Source organism: Gallus gallus, chromosome 5 (assembly GCF_016699485.2).
Source record: "Gallus gallus isolate bGalGal1 chromosome 5, bGalGal1.mat.broiler.GRCg7b, whole genome shotgun sequence".
Classification (NCBI taxonomy): Eukaryota; Metazoa; Chordata; class Aves; order Galliformes; family Phasianidae; genus Gallus; species Gallus gallus.
Genome location: NC_052536.1, coordinates 478,392 through 497,754, shown reverse-complemented (window position 1 = coordinate 497,754; position 19,363 = coordinate 478,392). Strand labels below are relative to the sequence as shown.

Below are 19,363 nucleotides of genomic sequence, written 5' to 3'. Positions count from 1 at the left end.
GGGACACCACAAAGCAGATCTCCTGATCGCACAGAATTAGGCTCAGTCAGCTTTGCAGAAGCTTTTGCTGGGAGCAATTCAATCCTTTGTGTCCATCCCGATCTCCAGAGTTGCATGTGTGTTCTTCTACTATCAATGGAGCTAAAGCTCTTGAGATACTAAACACATGCCTCCAAACCTGAGCCTCTGCTGTGCCCCAGAAACATGGCAGCACAGAGTAGTATGGGGCCAGGCAGCACACTGTGACATGGGTGGCACATGGTTGAGATGACAGTGCCACCTGTCTTCACCAGCACAAGGCCAAAAGTGGCATGTGGCCCCATTGAGGCCATCACACCCTACTAGGAGGGTGAGTGTGGGGCTTGGGAGGAAAGCCATTGCAGTGGAGTGATTGCAGTGACCATGGTGGTGGCCATGATGTCCTCCTGCATGTCCTCAGCCATCCTTTGAAGTGAAACTCTCCGAGATCTCCATCTGCAGGAGAGAGCTCAATCACATGCTAAACAACCTGGGTGCCTGGATGAAGGACGAGAACGAGGACAAGAACTGGGTATAGGGCTGTGGCTGCCAGGGATGGGCAGGATGGGACTAGTGGGCCCCTCACGATCTCCTTCCTGCTGCAGGCAATGCAGCTGGACTCGGCCTTCATCTGCAAGGACCCCTATGGGGTAGTGCTCATCATCGGGCCCTGGAACTATCCCATCTACCTCCTCCTGGTGCCCCTCATTGGGGCCATTGCTGCTGGTAAGGCTAAGGCTGCATCCCTACTACCCAACGAGAGTACCAGGACTTCCACATAGGCAACCTGAGTCCACCCCAAGGGCGGCGATGGTGGTGGGTTTCTCTGTTCCCCAAGAGCCAGCTCCTCACTGGGAAGTAGCTCCTGTCCTACAGGTAACTGTGTTGTGCTGAAACCCTCTGAAATCAGCAGGAACATGGAGAGGCTGGTGGCCGAGGCACTGCTCAGCTACCTTAACAAGGTAGGAAAGCTGTTGGCCACGGCCTCTTGTCCCTCTGTGTCCTGACAAGAAAAAAAAAACCAAACACAGCTGAGCTGTATCCTGTATCATTCTCCTAAACCACAGGACTGCTTCACCATGGTGACTGCTGGCAGGGAGGAGATCACCAGGCTGCTGGAGAACAAGTTTGACTACATCTTCACTGGTGCGTCCTGTGGGGAGGCACAACTGTGCTTTGGTTCCACCTTCAAGGCAAGGGGACACAAAAGGACACGGTCAAACTCAGCTTACACTGCAACCCCTGCCCACAGGCAGCCCCTCAGTGGGCAGGATTGCGATGACGGCTGCTGCCAAGCACCTGACACCGGTGATGCTGGAGCTGGGGGGCAAGAACCCCTGCTACATATCCGACACCTGTGATGTGCAGAACGTGGCCCTGTGGGTGGTCTGGGGACATTTCATCAACACGGGGCAGACCTGCATTGCACCCGACTACGTCCTGTGCAGCGTGGAGATGCAGGAGAAGTTGATGCCTGCTCTGCATGAGGCCACCACAGAGTTCTATGGCTCTGAGCTCCACAATTCCCCTGACTTTGCCTGCACCGTGAGGGACAAACAGTTCAAGTGCGTGCAGGCACTGCTGAGCAGCGGGCGTGTGGCCATCAGGGGAGAGGCAGATGAGAAGGAATGCTACATTCGTGAGAGCACAGCAAGCATGGGGTGGGTGCCTTGCTGGATCCGGTGCGGGATGACCTGTCTGTGCTCCTGTAGTCCCTACAGTGCCGGTGGACGTCCAAGAGGATGACCCAGTGATGTGGAGGGAGATCTTTGGCCCTGTGTTGTCCATCTTGATGGTGACCAGCGAGGAGGATGCCACCACCTTCATCAATGCCTGAGAATGGCTGCTGACAGACACTCTATGTCTTCTCCTCCAGCACGAAGGTGGGCAGCTACCTCCACGTCTCAGCGCCCACAGGGACAATGTGGGGTGACTGCTGGCTGCTCACAGCTCACATTCCCTGACCCAAGGTGGGGGACGACCAAGGGCAATGATGTTATCACGCACATGATGCTGACTTCACTGCCTTTTGGTGGCATCAGTATGTCCATCTGTCTTTCCATCTGCCTCTCTGTCCATCTGTCCATCTGTCCACCCACCTGTCTATCTGCCGGACCATCCATCCATCCATCCCTCTGTCCGTCCATCCCCACCCATGGGGTGCTGCCCCGTCCCTCAGGCCCAGGCACCCCCCAAGGCCGCGGCCTAGCACCGTCGCAGGCCCTGAGGCTCCGTTCCCCGCTCAGGACACAGCGACACGGGCCTCTACCACGGCCGTTTCACCTTCGAGACCTTCTCGCACCTCCGCTCGGCCCTGCTCCGTGCCGACGGCCGGGAGGCGCTGAACAGCCTCCGCTACCCGCCGTACGCCCCGCACCGCCATGAAGAACCACCGCCGCCCGCGCGCCGCTCGGAGAGCCGCCTCAGTAAACGCTCCCTTCCGCCCTTATCTCCGCCTGGCCAATCGCCGCGCCGCCCTGCCGCACTCTAGCCAATCGGCGAGGAAACCCGCCCCCTCTCCCCGTACGAATGGTTTTTACTGCCGCCAATCGGCTCGCAACGACCAATAGAATTTGAAGCGCGGCTGTGGTCCCGCCCGGCGAACCCGGCGCCGCAGTGCGCATGCGCCGCTGCCTCCCTGCGCCTGCGCGCTGCGCCTTGGGGGTGGGCCAGGGGTCAGGACGGCCGGGTCCTTGGGGGAGGTGAGGCCCGGGGGCGGAAAGGGGGGCTGGGAGGTGAGGGCTGGGGGGGGGGCACGGGGGAGGCCCGGGGTTGAGCTGTCACCTCAGGGGGAGGGCTTTGTGGGCTTTCCTGGGGCGGAAGGTGGAAGCCTCCTGTGTGTTTTGGGGGGAGGGCCCCCATGTTCAATAACCCAGCTACTAGGGTGCCCTTGTGGGGTGTTGTGTGGGGCAGCGGGGCGCCCGGGGTTCCCTTATGGGAAGCAGTGCTTGGGGGGCCGCCCAGGACCCCCTTAGTGCTGAGCACCCCCTGCCGCAGGACAGCACATGGCAGCGCTACGCCTGTTGTACCGGGCCGCCCGGGCAGGTAAGTGACCAAACCGGGACCACCCTGCAGCCCATCGCCAGCTCCGTGCTGCTGGCACGTCCTCCCCACCACTCTGCCCTTCCCAGGTCCGCCAGTTCCCCCCGTGTGCTACCTGCGGGCACTCAGCACCACCACCCCCCGAGAGTGCTACAGTGAGTACTGCCCCCATCCTGTCCCCATCCCATCCCCGTCCCATCCCATCCCTGTCCCATCCCGTCCCCATCCCATCCCCATCCTGTCCCGTCCCCGTCCCCATCCCGTCCCCGTCCCCATCCCGTCCCCATCCCCATCCCGTCCCCATCCCCATCCCGTCCCCTCCCCATCCTGTCCCGTCCCCATCCCGTCCCCATCCCCATCCCGTCCCCGTCCCCATCTCATCCCGACCCCATCCCGTCCCCATCCCATCCCCATCCCATCCCTGTCCCATCCCAACCTCGTCCCATCCCATCCCAACCCTGACCCTTCCCAGCCCCAATTCCCCTCCCATCACCATCCCCACAAAGCGGGATCTGCTGCCGCCCCCCCCCCGACTCCGTGCAGGGTAAGGATGGCATTGTGCCCCCCACAGAGTATGTCAACATCCAGGAGCCAGCTATGGACATGAAGTCCATCACCGACCGAGCTGCACAGACCCTGCTGTGGACAGAGCTCTTCCGAGGTGAGCCCTGCGCTGTGCCCCACCCCTGCGGTGGCATCTGGAGGTGACATCGTGCTCCGATTTGGGGGGGTGACACTGTGCTCCCACAGGGCTGGCCATGACACTCAGCTACCTGTTCCGGGAGCCGGCCACCATCAATTATCCCTTTGAGAAGGGACCGCTGAGCCCACGCTTCCGTGGGGAGCACGCACTGCGCCGCTACCCGTCGGGCGAGGAACGCTGCATTGCCTGCAAGCTCTGTGAGGCCATCTGCCCCGCACAGGTGAGCACCCCCACCCCCCCCCATGGCCAACCTCTGTTCCCGAGGCTCCCCCTCCTCTGACGTTGTATTTGGGGACAGGCCATCACCATCGAGGCCGAGCCCAGGGCGGACGGCAGCCGCCGCACCACGCGCTACGACATCGACATGACCAAGTGCATCTACTGTGGCTTCTGCCAGGAGGCCTGCCCTGTGGATGCCATCGTGGAGGTGAGCTGGGAGCGGGACCCTCCTGCCACGGGGACCCCCGACGGTCCTTTTGTTGAACGTCTCCCAACCCCGCAGGGTCCCAACTTTGAGTTCTCGACGGAGACGCACGAGGAGTTGCTGTACAACAAGGAGAAGCTGCTCAACAACGGCGACAAGTGGGAGGCTGAGATTGCAGCCAACATCCAGGCTGATTACCTGTACCGGTGATGGTGGGGAGGCCACGCCATGTGCCCCCCCAAATCCCATTAATAAAGCGGGGGTACGCCAACCCCTTCCTAAGCCCAAGCTCGTGCCTGCCTCGTCCCATTCCGTAGCCGCGGGGGGGATGTGTTGGTCCTGGGGGCTGCAGCCTATTGGGGCGGGGGACACCTTATGGAAGGGTTTCCAGTGCTGGGGAGGTTTATGGGGCGGGTTCGGCTGCTGGAGTGCCGCCCCCGAAGCGCCGGGGTGTTCCTGCGGGCAGCGGAGGGCCGGGCTCTTCCTGGGGGAAGAGGAAGTGCGGAGCCCGGCCCTCCCCACCGAGCACCGGGTAGGAGCGGGCGGTGCTGGGCTGCTCCCGGCTGCGAATCCCGGGAGGAGGGAGGGGACAGCGTGGGGCGGGCGCCGGGACCGAGGGGCGGGGATCTGGGGGTCTGTGTCCCCCCGGGCCGGGAGCGCGTTGGTTGTGACTCAGACGCAGCTGAGCTCCGCGTGGGGGGGTGGGGGAAGGAGTTGGGAGCGGAGGGGGGGGGAGGGAGTTGGGGGTGGGACAGCGTTGTGCAAGAGAAGTGCTGGGAACAGCGTGACCGCGGCCGACTCAGCCGGGAAGTGCCGTGTGACTTCCCCTGGCCCCAGCCCTGCAGCCCTGCAGCCCTGCAGCCCTGCCGTGGGGACAGCGCGGCTGAGGAGAGGCAGCAGGATCTCCCCATCCCACCCCGACTCTACCCCAACCCGTCCCATCTCCATCCCACCACCCCAACCCATCCCATCTCCATCCCTTTCCACCACCCCAACCCACTCCATCTCCATCCCAACCCATCCCAATACCCCAACCCATCCTATCTCCATCCCACCACCTCAACCCATCCCATCTCCATCCCATTCCACCACCCCAACCCACTCCATCCCCATCCCAACCCATCCCAATACCCCAAGCCATCCTATCTCCATCCCATCACTCCAACCTGTCTGATCTCCATCCCAACCCATCCCATCTCCATCCCATTCCACCCCAATCCATCCCATCACCATCCCAACCCATCCCATCTCCACCGCATTCCACCACCCCAACCCATCCCATCTCCATCCCACCACCCCAACCCATCCGATCTCCACCCCAACGCATCCCATCTCCATCCCATTCCACCGCCCCAACCCGTCTCCATCCCAACCCACCCCATTCCTCCATTCCATCTCCATTCCATCCTACCCCTACTGCAGTCCCCTGCTGACTACTTGCCTCCCCCCCATAGTCATAGGGTGCCCCCATCCAGGCTGCCATGGGGTCCCTGTTCCGCAGCGAGGAGGTCTGCCTGGCGCAGCTCTTCCTGCACTCGGCCTCGGCGTACAGCTGCGTCAGTGAGCTGGGCGAGCGGGGGCTGCTGGAGTTCAGGGATGTACGTAGGGGGTGCAGGGCCCCCCATCTGTATGGAGCTGGGGTGGTGGGACAGGTTGGGACGGGCAGGGTGGGCTGGGGGGTTGGGTAGCATGGGTGCAGGAGGGGAGTCTACGGGGTTTGGGTGCGGGGGATTGGGTTTAGGTGCAGGAAATGGGGCATAGATGGTTCGGGGTGCTGTGGGTGTAGGGTGATTGGGATAGATAGGTTTGGATGCTCTGCGTGTGGATGCTCTGGGTGCAGGATGGTGGGCATGGGTGCTTTGGTGTGTTGTGGGTGCAGGGGAATCGGCATGGGTGGGTGTGGGTGCAGGGGTTTGGGGTCATTTGGGGTTTTCTGAGTAAAGGGGAATTGAGATGGATGGGTGTGGGTGCTCTGGGTGCAGGGGTTTGGGGTGTTCTGAGTGAAGGGGAAGCGGGATGGATGGCTGTGGGTGCAGTGTGCGCAGCAGGTGGGTTATTCTGGGTACATACGTTTGGCTGGTTTGGGGGCTGTGGGGCCATGGGGTTTGGGTCCTCTGGGGACGGCTGCATGCTGACGGAGGTACTGCACACCCCAATGCTGACAACCATGACTGTGCCCCCTCCCTCCCCAGCTGAACCCCCACGTGAGCGCCTTCCAGCGGCGCTTTGTGGGCGAGGTGCGGCGCTGCGAGGAGATGGAGAAGACCTTCAGTGAGTGCTGAACCCGGGGCTGGCTGGGCTGGGGGGCGGGCTGTCCTTCCCCTCGATCCCCCTCTCCAACATCTCCTCTCGCAGCCTTCCTGCAGCAGGAGCTGCACGGGGCCGGGCGGGTGCTGGGGCCGTGCACCGAAAACCCTCCGGCACCGGTGGCCCGCGAGGCTCTACGAGTGCAGGAGCAATCAGAGCAGCTGGCCAGGGAGCTGCGCGAGGTCAGCCGCAACCGCGCTGCCCTGCGAGGGCGCCTGCAGGACCTGCGCCAGTACCTGCACGTCCTGCGTGAAGGCCAGCGCCTCACAAGCATGCCGGTGGGTGCTGGGACCCATCAGACCATGGGGACGTCTGTCCCGCACCCCATCACCCGCAGCTTCCTCTCTCTGCACCCCAACACTGCAGGGCCCCCCTGGATCGCCGCCGTCCAGCCGGGCGTTCTCTGAGCACGAGCCGCTGCTCGACCCCTCTGTGCACCACCACCTTGACCGCAAGATCAAGTGAGTGGGGCTGGGGGGGTGTGGGGCAGCTGTGGGGCAGAGGCGTGGTTGTAGGGCAAGGGTTGGAGATGGGTTGTGGGGCAGAGGCGTGGTTGTAGGGCAAGGGTTGGAGATGGGTTGTGGGGCAGTCGTGTGGCTTTAGGATGAGGGTTGGAGATGGGTCGTGGGGCAGTGGTGTGGCTGTGGGATGAGGGTTGGAGATGGGTCGTGGGGCAGTGGTGTGGCTGTGGGATGAGGGTTGGAGATGGGTGTGGGGCAGTGGTGTGGCTGTGGGATGAGGGTTGGAGATGGGTCGTGGGACAATGCTGTGGTTCTAGGACAAGAGCTGGAGGTGGGCCATGCATCAGGGACAGTAAGCAAAGCTGTAGGATGAGGGTTGGAAATAGGCCATGGAGCGCGGGCATGGCCACGGATCCGGGTGACAGCAGAGCCGTGCCCATCCCAGTGCCCACACTGCATCCCCACAGCTTTGTGACTGGTGTCATCCACCCGTGGAGAGTGAATGCCTTTGAACGGCTGCTGTGGCGAGCCTGCCGTGGCTACCTGGTGGCCAGCTTTGTGGAGATGCCTGAGCCCCTGGAGGACCCGAACACGGTGATTGGGGCACCGGGGGCCTGGTGGGAAAGGGAGATGGGACAGCCGGTGCTAATGTGACCTATGTGTCCCCAGGGTGAGAGCGTCACCTGGGTCATCTTCCTCATCTCCTACTGGGGAGAGCAGATCGGGCAGAAGATCCACAAGATCTCAGACTGGTGAGTGAGCAGCCCCATGTCATTTGGACAAATGGAAAAGGTTTATTTAGTGAGACCCGCTGCGGTACCAGGGAGCACCAGCCTTCAACACGGCAATGTCCATCTGTCCCAGCTTCCACTGCCACGTGTACCCCTACCCAGAGAGCGAGGCCAGCCGGGCCGACACGCTGAATGGGCTTCTCAGCCAGATCCAGGACCTCAGCGTGGTGAGCTGAGCACCGTGGCGGGGGACAGGGAGGCCACACCAGGACTCCAAATCCCTGAGCCCCCTTTGGGTGCCCACAGGTGCTGGAGGAGACGGAGCAGTACCTGGCGCAGGTGCTGGACAAGGTGGTGCTGGCACTGCCCTCCTGGCGGGTGCAGGTGCAGAAGATGAAGGCCATCTACCTCGTCCTCAACCAGTGCAGCTTGGACGTCACAGAGAAGTGCCTCATTGCTGAGGTCTGGTGTCCCGTGCAGGACCTTCCCCAGGTGCAGGAAGCCCTGCGCCAAGGATCGGTGCGTGTCTTCTTGTGGGGTTGCTTGGTTGGCTCTACGTCCTCATGCCAGGGTTGCTTTGGTTGACCCATGTCCTTGTGCCAAGAGCTGCTTGGTGTGCTCCCACCAGTGTCAGAGGTGCCACCCTCAAGACGTGCCCCATGGTGGTACACGTCATGGGGAGAGTTTTTATCCCCCACCCCTGGCGCCCCGCATCCCTGTGCCACCCCTACTTTGCGTCCACCCTACTCCAACATGGCCATGGGTTGGGTGCCATGGGTCAGGCTCCGGATGCTCTCCCCACAGTACAAGAGTGGCTCGAGCGTGGAGTGCTTCGTGCAGAGGATCCCCACCTTGGAGAGCCCCCCAACTCTCATCCGCACCAACAAGTTCACTGCTGGCTTCCAGAGCATCGTGGATGCCTATGGGGTGGCCAGCTACCAGGAGGTGAACCCTGGTAAGGACCATTGTGTCCCTCTACTGCACCCCAGTGCTGAGGGGGCCCCGTGTGACATGGTCCCTGTGCCTTGCAGCCCCCTATGCCATCATCACGTTCCCTTTCATCTTTGCCATCATGTTTGGGGACGTGGGGCACGGGCTGCTCATGTTCCTCTTCGCCCTCTGGATGGTGCTGTTTGAGAACAGCCCCAGCCTGCAGCAGGGCAGCAACGAGGTGAGTGGGACACGGCGTGGGGCCATGGGTTGGAGGTAGAGGGCAAGTGCTGGGGGTTGGGGTTGGATGTAGAGGATGAGGTTGGAGGCATGAGATGGAGTTTGCTGTGGCACGGGGTCAGCTTGGGGCAAATTGAAGTTCTGGGCAGGGTGGTGTGGGATGGGAACTGCGTGGGCTGGGGGTGGTGGTGTGGGACGTGGGAGCCACGTTTTGTCCCCCCCCAGATCTGGCAGATGTTCTTCAAGGGACGCTACCTCATCCTGCTCATGGGGGCCTTCTCCATCTACACCGGCTTCATCTACAACGAGTGCTTCAGCAAAGCCACTGTCATCTTCCCCTCGGCCTGGAGCGTGGCCACCATGGCCAACCACTCCTCCTGGAGGTGAGTCCCCATTTTTCCGTGCGGCCCCGGTCCTGCCCACGCCGACCCCTCGCTCTGCCCACAGCTCTGCCTACCTCGCCACCCACCAATCCCTTACCCTGGACCCCAATGTCACCGGTGTCTTCCGAGGGCCCTATCCTTTTGGCATCGATCCGGTCAGTATCCCATGGGGGCAAAGGGCAGGATGGGACCCTCAGTGGGGCGGCTGGGCATCTCGCTCACGTTGTCCTCGGCAGATCTGGAGCTTAGCCACCAACCACCTCAACTTCCTCAACTCCTTCAAGATGAAGATGTCGGTGGTGCTGGGCATCGTGCACATGGGCTTCGGCGTCCTGCTGGGCGTCTTCAACCACGTGTGAGTCCCCCATTGGATCACGCTGAGGGGGCTGTGGTAGAATGGGGTGGGCGAGGGGGGTCCCGCGCCTGCATCGGAGCTGAGCTGAGCGCAAGCCTCATCATTGACTCCTGCTCAGGCACTTCCGACAGTGGCACCGGCTGGTGCTGGAGCTCCTGCCTGAGGTCGTCTTCTTGCTGGCGCTCTTTGGCTACCTTGTCTTCCTCATCTTCTACAAGTGGGTCAAGTTCAGCGCCGTCGACTCCCAGGTGGCCCCCAGCATCCTCATCCACTTCATCGACATGTTTCTCTTCACCTCCAATGCTGACAACCTCCCGCTCTACCGGGGGCAGGTAGCACTTCTGGGACCCCCACCAAGACCGGCGTGTCCCATTGTCACGGGCAGGGACATCCTCAGCTCCACTTGCTGAGGATTTGTGGGGCATTGAGTGTCCCGGTGCCGGAAGGGACCCCAAATTGCTGTGTGCTGCAGGTGCCGGTGCAGATGGTGCTGGTGGTGCTGGCACTGTTGTCGGTGCCTGTCCTGCTCCTGGGGACACCCCTGTACTTGTACAAGCAGCGGCACAGGCGGAGGGCGAACTCAATCCCGGTGAGGCTGGGGATGAGGTTGAGGGTCTTGGCTAGTGTTGGGGGGGCACAACAGCATGGCCTGACCAAGGCTGATGTCCCCACGCAGCCTGCAGCCACGGTGGAGCAGGAGCCACTGCTGGAAGGGCAGGAGGCCGGCAACTCTGTCAATGCCACCAAGGAAGATGTGGAGAGTGGGGGGCACGGCCCTGACGCCGAGGTGAGGGGCTGGGGGCTGGTGAGGGGATCTGATGTCTTCCCCCCCCCCCCCCCCCACCAGCCCAACACACAGCGTCCCACCTCTGTCCCTGCAGCACATGGACTTCTCTGAGGTCTTCATGCACCAAGCCATCCACACCATCGAGTACTGCCTGGGCTGCATCTCCAACACCGCGTCCTACCTGCGGCTCTGGGCGCTCAGCCTTGCCCACGCACGTGAGTGCCCCCCGTGGCCCCCCAGACCCACCCCAGCGGCTGGGCTGAGCCTCACTGTCCCCTCTGTGTCCCCCCACCCCATGGGCAGAGCTCTCTGAGGTGCTGTGGACCATGGTGATGCACAACGGCTTTGTGGGGCTGAGCTACGTTGGTGGTGTCGTGCTGGTGCCCGTCTTCGCCGCCTTCGCCGTGCTGACCGTGGCCATCCTGCTGGTGATGGAGGGGCTCTCCGCCTTCCTGCATGCCCTTCGCCTGCACTGGTGAGCCTAGTGGATATGGAGGGGACAGAACCCCGCGCGCCCCCCCTCCCCACCCCGCCAGCCCTCACTGTGCCCTTTTCCTTTCTTTCCTTGGCAGGGTGGAGTTTCAGAATAAGTTTTACGTGGGTGCTGGCTACAAGCTGTGCCCCTTCACCTTCGCGCCCGATCCCTGGGAGTAACTGAACTGTGCTGCATGGACCTGGGGGGCTCCGCGTTGCTGGGACCCCCCAGTGCCATGTGGCGGGGGGTGGGTTGGCTGCATGCTCCCTGGCCCCGTCCTCTCCTTTTCCAAGCCTAGAGGTTTCTGCAGTGAATAAAGCCCCCCGGCTCCCCGTCTGTGTCCCCTATTTGAGTGGGATTCCTTGAGGGGGGGGGGGGCACAGAGAGGACCCCTCACTGCTGCCCGTAGCTGAAGCCATCTGGATGTAGGGCAGGGAGGGGGTAGGGGCTGGCACGGGGCTTGGCCCCCACGTAGACACTGTGGGGTGGGTAGGGGAGGGGCTGGAAGTGGGGCGCAGAGAAACCTGGGGGGGCCACAGCAGCCAGCGCCCCATGGCTGCGGGGAAGCAGTGGGGGGGCAGCACGGCCTCTGGCCCCCCTACCTTTGTCCTGCGTGGTGGCCTGGGGGAGGGACAGCGTGGCCCCACACCTGCAAGAGGGAGGGCAGGGGGGGGTGCTGAGGATGTGGCCATCACCGTGGCATTGTGGCAGTAGGGGGGGGGGGGTCTTACCATGGCTCAGGCTCGCCGTCCCGAAACCCTTTGGCGAAGGGGTTGCTGGCGATCTTCAACTGGGTGATCTGCAGAGGAAGGGGGAGCAAGCGGGATCAGGGGGCTGGGGGGGCACCCCATTGTCCTCCCCTTCCCCAGCTCACCCGGTGGTTCTGGTATGCCGTCACTGCCATGAATTGGGTCTCTGGGAAGCTGAAGGACTTGAAGTTCTGGTGGGCGAAGCGTTCGCTGTCGCGCCGGGGGTCCACCAGCACCACATGGAAGCGGGGCTGATAGCGGTGCATGGAGTTGAGGATGATCTGGGATAAGGCAGAGAGTGGGTGGTGGGACTCTCACCCCACATGTGCCCCCCGTCCCTACCCCAGCGCCGTGTCCTCACGTGGCCATTGTCGTCCAGGAGGTTGTTGGTGAGCTTGAGCTTGTCAAAGGAGACGATCTGCCGCATCCACTGCGCGCCCTTGGCCGGTGAGTCGGGGTGGAAGTGGACACGGCCGGGAGCTGCTGGGTCAGCACGGCCAGCCACCAGCCAAGACGAGCTGTGGAAGGCGTACCTGGGGAGCCAAGGGGGCTCAGCACCGTTGGGATGCTCCCATCACATCCCCATCCCTCTCCATCCCCACCGGTATCTCTTGTCATCCAATGGCACGAAGTCCATCAGCAGGACGTAGTCGGCCAACGGGTCCAACCCTGACAGCTTCACCTGGAAGGTGGGGAACATCCTCCTGCGGGGAGGGGGGAGGCCACAGGGGTGCCCCCCACCCTACCACCCTCCGGCACCCACCGCCGTGCCTACCTGCCTGCCTTGGTGACGATCATCTCGGTGCCCAAGCGGTTGAATTCCTCCCAGAGGTTGCCCATCTCCAGCCGTGCCATGGCATGGCACACGCGGCGGTTCTTGCCACTGGCCCCTGGCCCCTCACACACCCACCCAGGAGCATTGCCTGCAGGGGGACCCTCACTGGGAACGGCCAGGAAGGCTGCAGAGGGGGGCAACAGGTGCTGAGGTTCCTGCACCCCACTTTTGGAAGACACCCTGTGCACCCTCAGCCACCCATCGCGTCCTCCTCCAGGTGAGGGTCCCCATGTGGCACGCCGTCGTCCCCCACCCCATTGCCTTTTACCTGCCATAGGTAGGTAGGAAGCGACTGCAACACTGCCAGCTCCAGACTGCAGCCCCTGCAGAACACCGAGGGGTTTTATCTCCCTGCTTAGGGGTGGAGACGAGGGGGATGGAGCTTGATGGGAGCACAACCCCCCCTCCCTGTTCCGCCTTCACGCCTTGGCACCCCAGGGATGGACGGGAGGGGCAGCGATGGCTTTGGGACCCCCAGGTGGGCCTGGGTCTGCCTTGGGGTGGGGATGCAATTGCAATCTGCTGGGGGTGGGGGGCAATTCCCAAACTGCAGCGGGGACAGCAGCCCCGCTGGGGTGATGGGGACACTGGGGGGAGGGGGTGAAGTCCCCGCGTTTTGGGTCAGTGCTAGATTTTGGTGAATGGGACTGGTGTGCAGACAAAGAGGGGGGCCGCCACCCCCTCAAGCCCCCACATCCATCACCTCTCTGCCTGCATCCCCTGCGGCAGCAGCATGGCCCCATCCATCTCCTGCTGACAGCCGCAGGGCCGGCATTGAGCAGGAGATGAGGAGGTGTGAGGTGATATGACAGCCAGGGTGGGGCTCAGCGCTGCCGTCCTCGTAGTCGATTTTTCTGCTTTCTTCTGTTTTTCAGCAATTAGTGGCCCTCTCTGGTCTCCGCCAGCAGAGTGTTTTCCCACATAGGGGTGGGAGCGAGACCCCCCAGTTTGGGGGCAGGTGCTCTTTGGGAGAGAGGTTTGTGAACAGGGGATGGTTGGCTTGAAAACCATGACGCCATGTGAAAATGGCTGCTTCTGGGCCTCAGCATCACTTGCTGTTTCATTTCTTCCTTCCCAAGGCTGCCAACTTCCTATTTTCAATCAATGAATGCAGTGGTCGCGCTGGCACCGTGATTCTAACCCACTGGTGTCCCTCAACAGAGTTCCTACAGACCGAGGGTCTCGGGGTGGTAAATCTGGGTCTGCAATAAATCAGCCCATTTTATCACACCAGCAAACACCTGAAGGAGAGGGGTGTCGGGGCATGACGGAGCACAGAGCCATAGGGCCTGGTCTTGCCCTCTCTGTGCATCACCATCTGATGGCCAGAGATGATGCTCCAGATGCACCGCATCTGTAAAATGTGAGTTCCAAGAGTTTGTCCAACCCAACCTTGCCTTGGGAAAGAGGAACCCAACCTTGCTTTGCAAAGTTCCTCCTTGCTTTGAAGGTAGGCGTCACCCCAAGCACCAGGGGGTGCAGGAGGACTGTGGGCAGCCCTCAGTGGGATCGTGATCTCAATTGCCTTGGAAGCTCCAGGCAGAGCAAGGGCAAGGAGGCAGCAGACAGCATCCAGCATGCATTTTGCCAGGGGGAAATCACGCCTGACCAACTTGGGCATTGTGCAAGATGGGGTGATGGCCATGTGGGTCAGAAGGGCAGCAGTGGGTAGCTGTTTGATACCGCTGGCTCCTTGTAGTCAAATTTGAGAGCTATGGTTCGCATACAAGGGGTTTAAAACGGGTAGTAAGGTGTTTCATCACCCATGGTGGCTGGGGGATTTTGCCTCACCAGTGCCCATCGAAGTGCTTGGTGAAGCTGAAGTGTTCACAAAGCGGATGTGCATGGCCAGATCTTGTCTCTATGGCCTGCTGGAAAGAGGGCTTTACACCTGGGGGATACCTGCCTGCAGCAGAAGGAACTGCAAGGATCTCACGGTCCTGCTTCACATAGGAGGCATGCACCAAGCCAGTGGCAGAAAGCAATTGCACCCAGGTGACTGCATGTGGTTTAGCAGGGTTCAGAGGTGACCTCATGAGTCAGGTTCCCCTTTTCTTTCTGTTTCTGCTCATCTATATTGTCACCGTCTTGGGGAACCTGGTGATGATCATGACCAGCCCTCAACTCCACACCCCCATGTATTATTTCCTGGGCAATCTGGCTTTTGTAGACCTCTCTGCTCTTCCACCATCACCACCCCCGAGGTGTTGGTTGACTCTGTGTCAGAGAAGAAGGGCATTGCCTATGCTGGATGTGCAGCCCAGGTGTTCGTTTTTGACTTTTTGGGCTTCCTGCTGGCTATGATGGCTTAAGACCGTTGTGCAGCCATCTGCCATTCCCTGCTGTACTCTGTCATCCCATTCCCAGAATGCTGCTCCACTTGTGCCTCCCACCTGACAGTTGTGAGCTTCCTCCACGGTTCATCACTATTTACTTAAGGAACGGCTCCAGGGATGATAAGTGGACAGCAGTGCTTTACACCACAGCCTCACTTCTCACTTAAATCTCTGCCGTATTCTGCTACCTATCGAAATCTTCACATCGTGGGCTGGCCCTTCTGCTTGGCAAGTCAGGACAAAAGAGGTATTGTCATTCCAGGAAGCCAAGGAAATGTTATAAAGTCATTAAATGCCATCAAGTGTGGCCTCAGGACATGAACGCCTTTAAGCAAGAAAAGGGAAGATGACAGCAAGTAACTGCTGTGCTACATGGGAACTGTTCTTCCTTGTTTATCATGAAACATCATTCAATGATTAACAGATAAAAAAGTATGGATGGCAGTTGGGCAACCTCTGTTGTGAATGAAGGCATTGCAAAGCAGTCCGTGATAGAGCCATGATGATTCTCCCCAAAGGCAAATGCTAGATGTTGTTTCCCAGCCTTATTAAATCTATGGCCCATGAGGACGGTGATGAATCTAGAACTCTAGTGCTCCCCCAGAGCCATGCAATAGTTTGGGTTGGTGGTGAGGCAAGGGAGAAACTGGATCGAACCACATCAGGGTGAGAGTGATCTGCTGATTTATTGACACATAACCAACAGGCTAGCCCTGACCCATGCATTCCAGGTCAGACTACAAAGCAGCAGAGCTGAGTACTCTTGTGTCCTGAGTTTCTTTCCATATCTCTGGTTACTATTTAATCCATTCTGTGGTTGTCTTTCTCATCAGATCGGAGCAAACCCTCTCAGACTGCGCTGGGTGTTTCCCTCCCACCCTGTTTGCTCTCCCATTCCTGCCTTATCAACACAGCTGTCACTCTACCAAGGGAGACACCACCGGAGTTTCCTATGTGGCAAATTCACTGTGGGAAATCTCATCCTGAGATCCATATCCAGCTACAGCGTGGAGCCCACGACTGGTTATCCATCCTTTCCCATATTCCCTGTCCCTGGAATGGGTCCCAAGCCCACATGCAGCCATGGCTATTATGCATACCACCTACTGCATGAGCATAAGCTGCCTGCTCCTGGTCACCTTTGTGTCTTCCACATGCTTAGAGATGACATTCTGAATAAACTGTTCCATCTCCTTTCCAGAGGTGGATGTGAGGCTGGCTGGCCTGCAGTTCCCTGCATTCTCCTTCTTGCCCTTTTTGAATAGTGGTGATCTTGACTTTCTTCTGGTCCTCAGGCTCCTCTCCTGATTGCCACAGCCTTTCAAAGATGATCAAGAGTGGCCTATCAGTCATGTCCACCGGCTCCCTCAGCACTCGTGGCCACATCCCATCAGGACCCATGGACTGGGTGTCAAGTTTCCCTAAATGCTCCAGACTTTCTCCCTGATCCTCTGGGCCAGGGATCTCTTGAGGGCTGGCCTTGGCAATGAAGACTGAAGCATATAAATTTGAGTTACAAGGGACCTTTAAAGGCCATCTAATCCAATGTGGTGAAGCTTGCTGTTAGGTGGAGCTACCTTCATTTTGGTTAACTTTGATTTAAACACAAGTATGAGTGGTGCTACTTTCTTAGGGGTAGGATTCACCTCACCTTCTGTAGATACTTAGTGATTAGAGCTGAAGATCACCTCAAATGTCTTTATGAATCATAGAATCATGGAATCACAGAATGGCCTGGGTTGAAAAGGACCACAATGATAATTGAGTTTCAACCCCCTGCTATGTGCAGGGTTGCCAACCACCAGACCAGGCTGCCCAGAGCCACATCCAGCCTGGCCTTGAATACAAGGAATATGAATGTATGGAAATGACTTATCTCCATCTCTCCTATGTAAGCACCCTTTGTGGCCAAGGGAGATTTGTTCAGCTGTGTTGGTGGGACCTGGGTTAAACACCAACAGTTCATCAGCCAAGAGCTCATTCAGCTCTGTGGATCGTGTTGGTCAGAGTCATGTTGACTATAAGAACTTGGCTCACAAAGAAGTAACAACAGATGCTGAGCTATGGGTCTTCATGTGAGCTGAATCTAAAACAGAGAGAAATTAGTCCCATTCTGGAGGACCTGACTAATGCTGGTGAGCAAACGAAGGCAAAGAAAGAGAAAAATGTACTTGTTCTCCTTTGAATGAAAGGGAGTGGACGACTCCTGGAGAGCTGAAGAACCTGGAGACCAACCTTTTTCTTTCAGAGCTAGCTGGAAACCAAGCCAACTTCAGTTTACTTTTGCATGGTAGTGTGTTTTAGTATTGCAACTCACAGCAAAGTCTTTGACTGAACAAGTTCTCTGGGGCTGGGACTGCTCCTCAAGTCCCAGCACACGAAGGTGTGACAACTCCAGAGCCCGTAAGGCAATGTTAGATGAGGGCAGCTTCTTAAAGAGATCCCTTCGCAGAGCTGCACGTCTCAGAGCAGCCATAGGAGGAGCGAGAAGAGCTCATTATGGCAATACAAATAATTATGTAATTTTTTGAAAAACACTATGATTCACAGGGCAAGGTTGTTGATGTGCATGTTTTAAGCATAAGTAACACTGCCCTCACTCTCTGTGTTTGAGATTGCCCTGGCCCAGGTGTAACACCCTGCACATGGCCTCCTTGAACTTCATTAAGTTCACATAGGCCCACCTTTCGAGCCTGTCCAAGTCCCTCTGGATGACGTCCCTCCCTTCTGTTGTGTCAACTACACCACTCAGCTTGGTGTCGCCTGCAAACTTGCTGAGGGCACACTGAATCCCACTGTCCACGTCATTGATAAAGATATTGAAGATCACTGGTCCAAAGATGGACCCCTGGGGGACCCCTTGGGGGCCTCCACCTGAGCCACAACCCTCTGGCTGCAACCAGTCAAACAATTCCTTATCCACCTAACAGTCCAGCCTTCAACTCCATCTCTCTCCAGCTTAGAGTGGAACCGTGTCAAAGGTCTTGCACAAGTACAGATAGATGACACCAGTTGTCCTTCCTTTGTCCACCAGTGCCATCACTTCATCATAGAAAGCCACCAGATTGGTCAGGCATGACCTGCCCTTGGTGAAGCCATGCTGACTGTCTCCGATCACCTAATCTCTGACTGTGCTCATTTCCCATCATTGCATCTCACCTGTCTTCTCCAGGGACTCCCTGTGGGAAGTACAATCCAAAGCTCCAAGGCCAGTGTTTTCTTTGTGATGGATGTCTGCCTCTTCTGTGCTTTATTAATTAGATCTCATTGCTGGTGAGTGGGTGTTGAAGCTCTTGCACTGATCTGTCCTCCAGGCAGAGCCCCCTGAGGAGCTGCCAGAGGAACAGGACCAAGAGATACCCCAAAGAAATACAGAAGTGTGTAAAAGAGATGCAACGTGGGATTTCCATGGCAGAAAGCTCCTGTTAGCAATTTTTTGCCCTAAAATCTTTCTGCAGTGATTAGTGATTTCAGGTTGAGCTGCTCCAAAGAATCCCTGGTGGTTTTGTTCCAACTTCCCTGAGTCCATCCTTGGTGACCTGCTGATGTCCATGAGCCGTGAAAAGAGATCATTTAGAATCACAGAGTCATTTAGTTTGGAAGAGTCTTCTGTGATCAAGTCCAGCCATTAACCTGGCACTGCCGTATCTATTGCTAACCTATGCCCACATCTGCATGTCATTTTACATCACTGCATCACATCTACTCATCTTTTAAGTACCTCTAGGGATGGTGACTCAACTACTTCACTGGGCAGCCAGTTCTAATTCTTCGTGACCATTTGATTGGAGGTCTTTTTCCTAACATCCAGCCTAAACCTTCCCTGGCACTGGTGTCTCAAAGGCTGATTATTTGACATCTCTGTCTGGCTATTTTTCTACTTCAGCTCTACTTTAATTTCCAGATGTCCTGAAAAGCAATCTTCTCAAGACAGGATGTTTCTCTTCAACGATTCAAGACTGCCATCAATAAGAACGTTGTAAGTCAGGCTCCAGTGCGCACCAGAGAACTTCAATGGGACTCCCTTTGTGATCCTCCAGCTGGTGAGCAGCTGTTTGGTATTCAGTACAGGGACACTGAAATTTATATGAAGGAATCGGTGCCTTAATGTTGGTGTTTCGGTATTTCCCTGCACGCTGTCACAGCGATGACCAGAATCCAGGGTATTTGGTTAAGGTTAATTTTGGTTAAGGGCGTTTTGTTCCTGGTCAGTAATGTGGTTAATATACAACCCACAGAACAGTTGGTCAGTGTCTGAGGATGCAAATGCTCTGGCTTTGGAGAAACAGAGGGAAAAGTCTACGATACAACAGTGCTATTCAGAGTGTAGAATGGGTGAAAGATGTAAGGAGATTGAGGAGACATAGGGAGATCAAGATAGTAATGTTGGGGAAGGAAAAGGTGAAACTTTTGTTAGACACTGGAGCAACTTATACATATTAAATGCTCCTAAGGGAAAAAATGTCTGTATCTGGAGCCACAGGGAAGAGGAGATACGGCCTTTTTCTGGCCAGCCCAATGTGGAACTGGAAACTGTGTGTTTACCCATGAATTCTTGTATTTTCCTGGACATCCGAGACCTTCATT

At 58.2% G+C, this 19,363-nt stretch overlaps 4 protein-coding genes and 1 long non-coding RNA gene across 9 annotated transcripts; 3 read left to right on the top strand and 2 right to left on the bottom strand.

The window, feature by feature from the left end:
- Positions 1-1,050: 1,050 nt before the first annotated feature.
- Positions 1,051-2,441, bottom strand: LOC121110885. The gene is made up of 2 exons (XR_005860181.2): positions 2,321-2,441; positions 1,051-1,204 (listed from the first exon to the last, which is right to left on the bottom strand). It is a non-coding gene; the product is annotated as an uncharacterized LOC121110885 (long non-coding RNA).
- On the top strand, positions 1,112-2,144 carry LOC121110882 (aldehyde dehydrogenase family 3 member B1-like). Its single transcript, XM_040701499.2, has one exon. It carries the CDS (start codon positions 1,297-1,299, stop codon positions 1,762-1,764), a length of 468 nt encoding a protein of 155 aa, XP_040557433.1. The 5' UTR covers positions 1,112-1,296; the 3' UTR covers positions 1,765-2,144.
- Positions 2,442-2,666: 225 nt separating the features above from the next.
- Positions 2,667-4,475, top strand: NDUFS8 (NADH:ubiquinone oxidoreductase core subunit S8). The gene is made up of 7 exons (XM_001232779.7): positions 2,667-2,720; positions 3,016-3,063; positions 3,150-3,215; positions 3,632-3,721; positions 3,811-3,983; positions 4,062-4,190; positions 4,266-4,475. The coding sequence occupies exons 2-7, from the start codon at positions 3,024-3,026 to the stop codon at positions 4,395-4,397; spliced, it is 630 nt and encodes a 209-aa protein (XP_001232780.3). The 5' UTR covers positions 2,667-2,720; positions 3,016-3,023; the 3' UTR covers positions 4,398-4,475.
- A 165-nt stretch (positions 4,476-4,640) lies between these two features.
- On the top strand, positions 4,641-11,203 carry TCIRG1 (T-cell immune regulator 1, ATPase H+ transporting V0 subunit a3). 5 transcript variants are annotated; one of them, NM_204722.2, is made up of 20 exons: positions 4,641-4,719; positions 5,642-5,785; positions 6,380-6,458; positions 6,543-6,772; positions 6,861-6,955; positions 7,423-7,549; positions 7,625-7,707; positions 7,820-7,913; positions 7,993-8,205; positions 8,491-8,641; positions 8,718-8,857; positions 9,082-9,239; positions 9,304-9,394; positions 9,476-9,594; positions 9,713-9,926; positions 10,067-10,183; positions 10,271-10,381; positions 10,476-10,596; positions 10,685-10,856; positions 10,954-11,203. In NM_204722.2, exons 2-20 carry the CDS (start codon positions 5,669-5,671, stop codon positions 11,033-11,035), a joined length of 2,514 nt encoding a protein of 837 aa, NP_990053.2. In that variant the 5' UTR covers positions 4,641-4,719; positions 5,642-5,668; the 3' UTR covers positions 11,036-11,203. The 5 variants fall into 5 exon arrangements, with proteins under 5 accessions (NP_990053.2, XP_046797330.1, XP_046797329.1 ...); XM_046941373.1 differs by having other exon boundaries at positions 4,698-4,888; NM_001396199.1 differs by lacking the exon at positions 4,641-4,719 and adding an exon at positions 4,947-5,080.
- A 46-nt stretch (positions 11,204-11,249) lies between these two features.
- On the bottom strand, positions 11,250-14,286 carry TBX10 (T-box 10). Its single transcript, XM_040701925.1, has 8 exons — positions 14,232-14,286; positions 12,381-12,564; positions 12,208-12,309; positions 11,967-12,138; positions 11,731-11,886; positions 11,588-11,655; positions 11,459-11,505; positions 11,250-11,380 (listed from the first exon to the last, which is right to left on the bottom strand). Exons 1-8 carry the CDS (start codon positions 14,284-14,286, stop codon positions 11,250-11,252), a joined length of 915 nt encoding a protein of 304 aa, XP_040557859.1.
- Between the last annotated feature and the right edge of the window lie 5,077 nt (positions 14,287-19,363).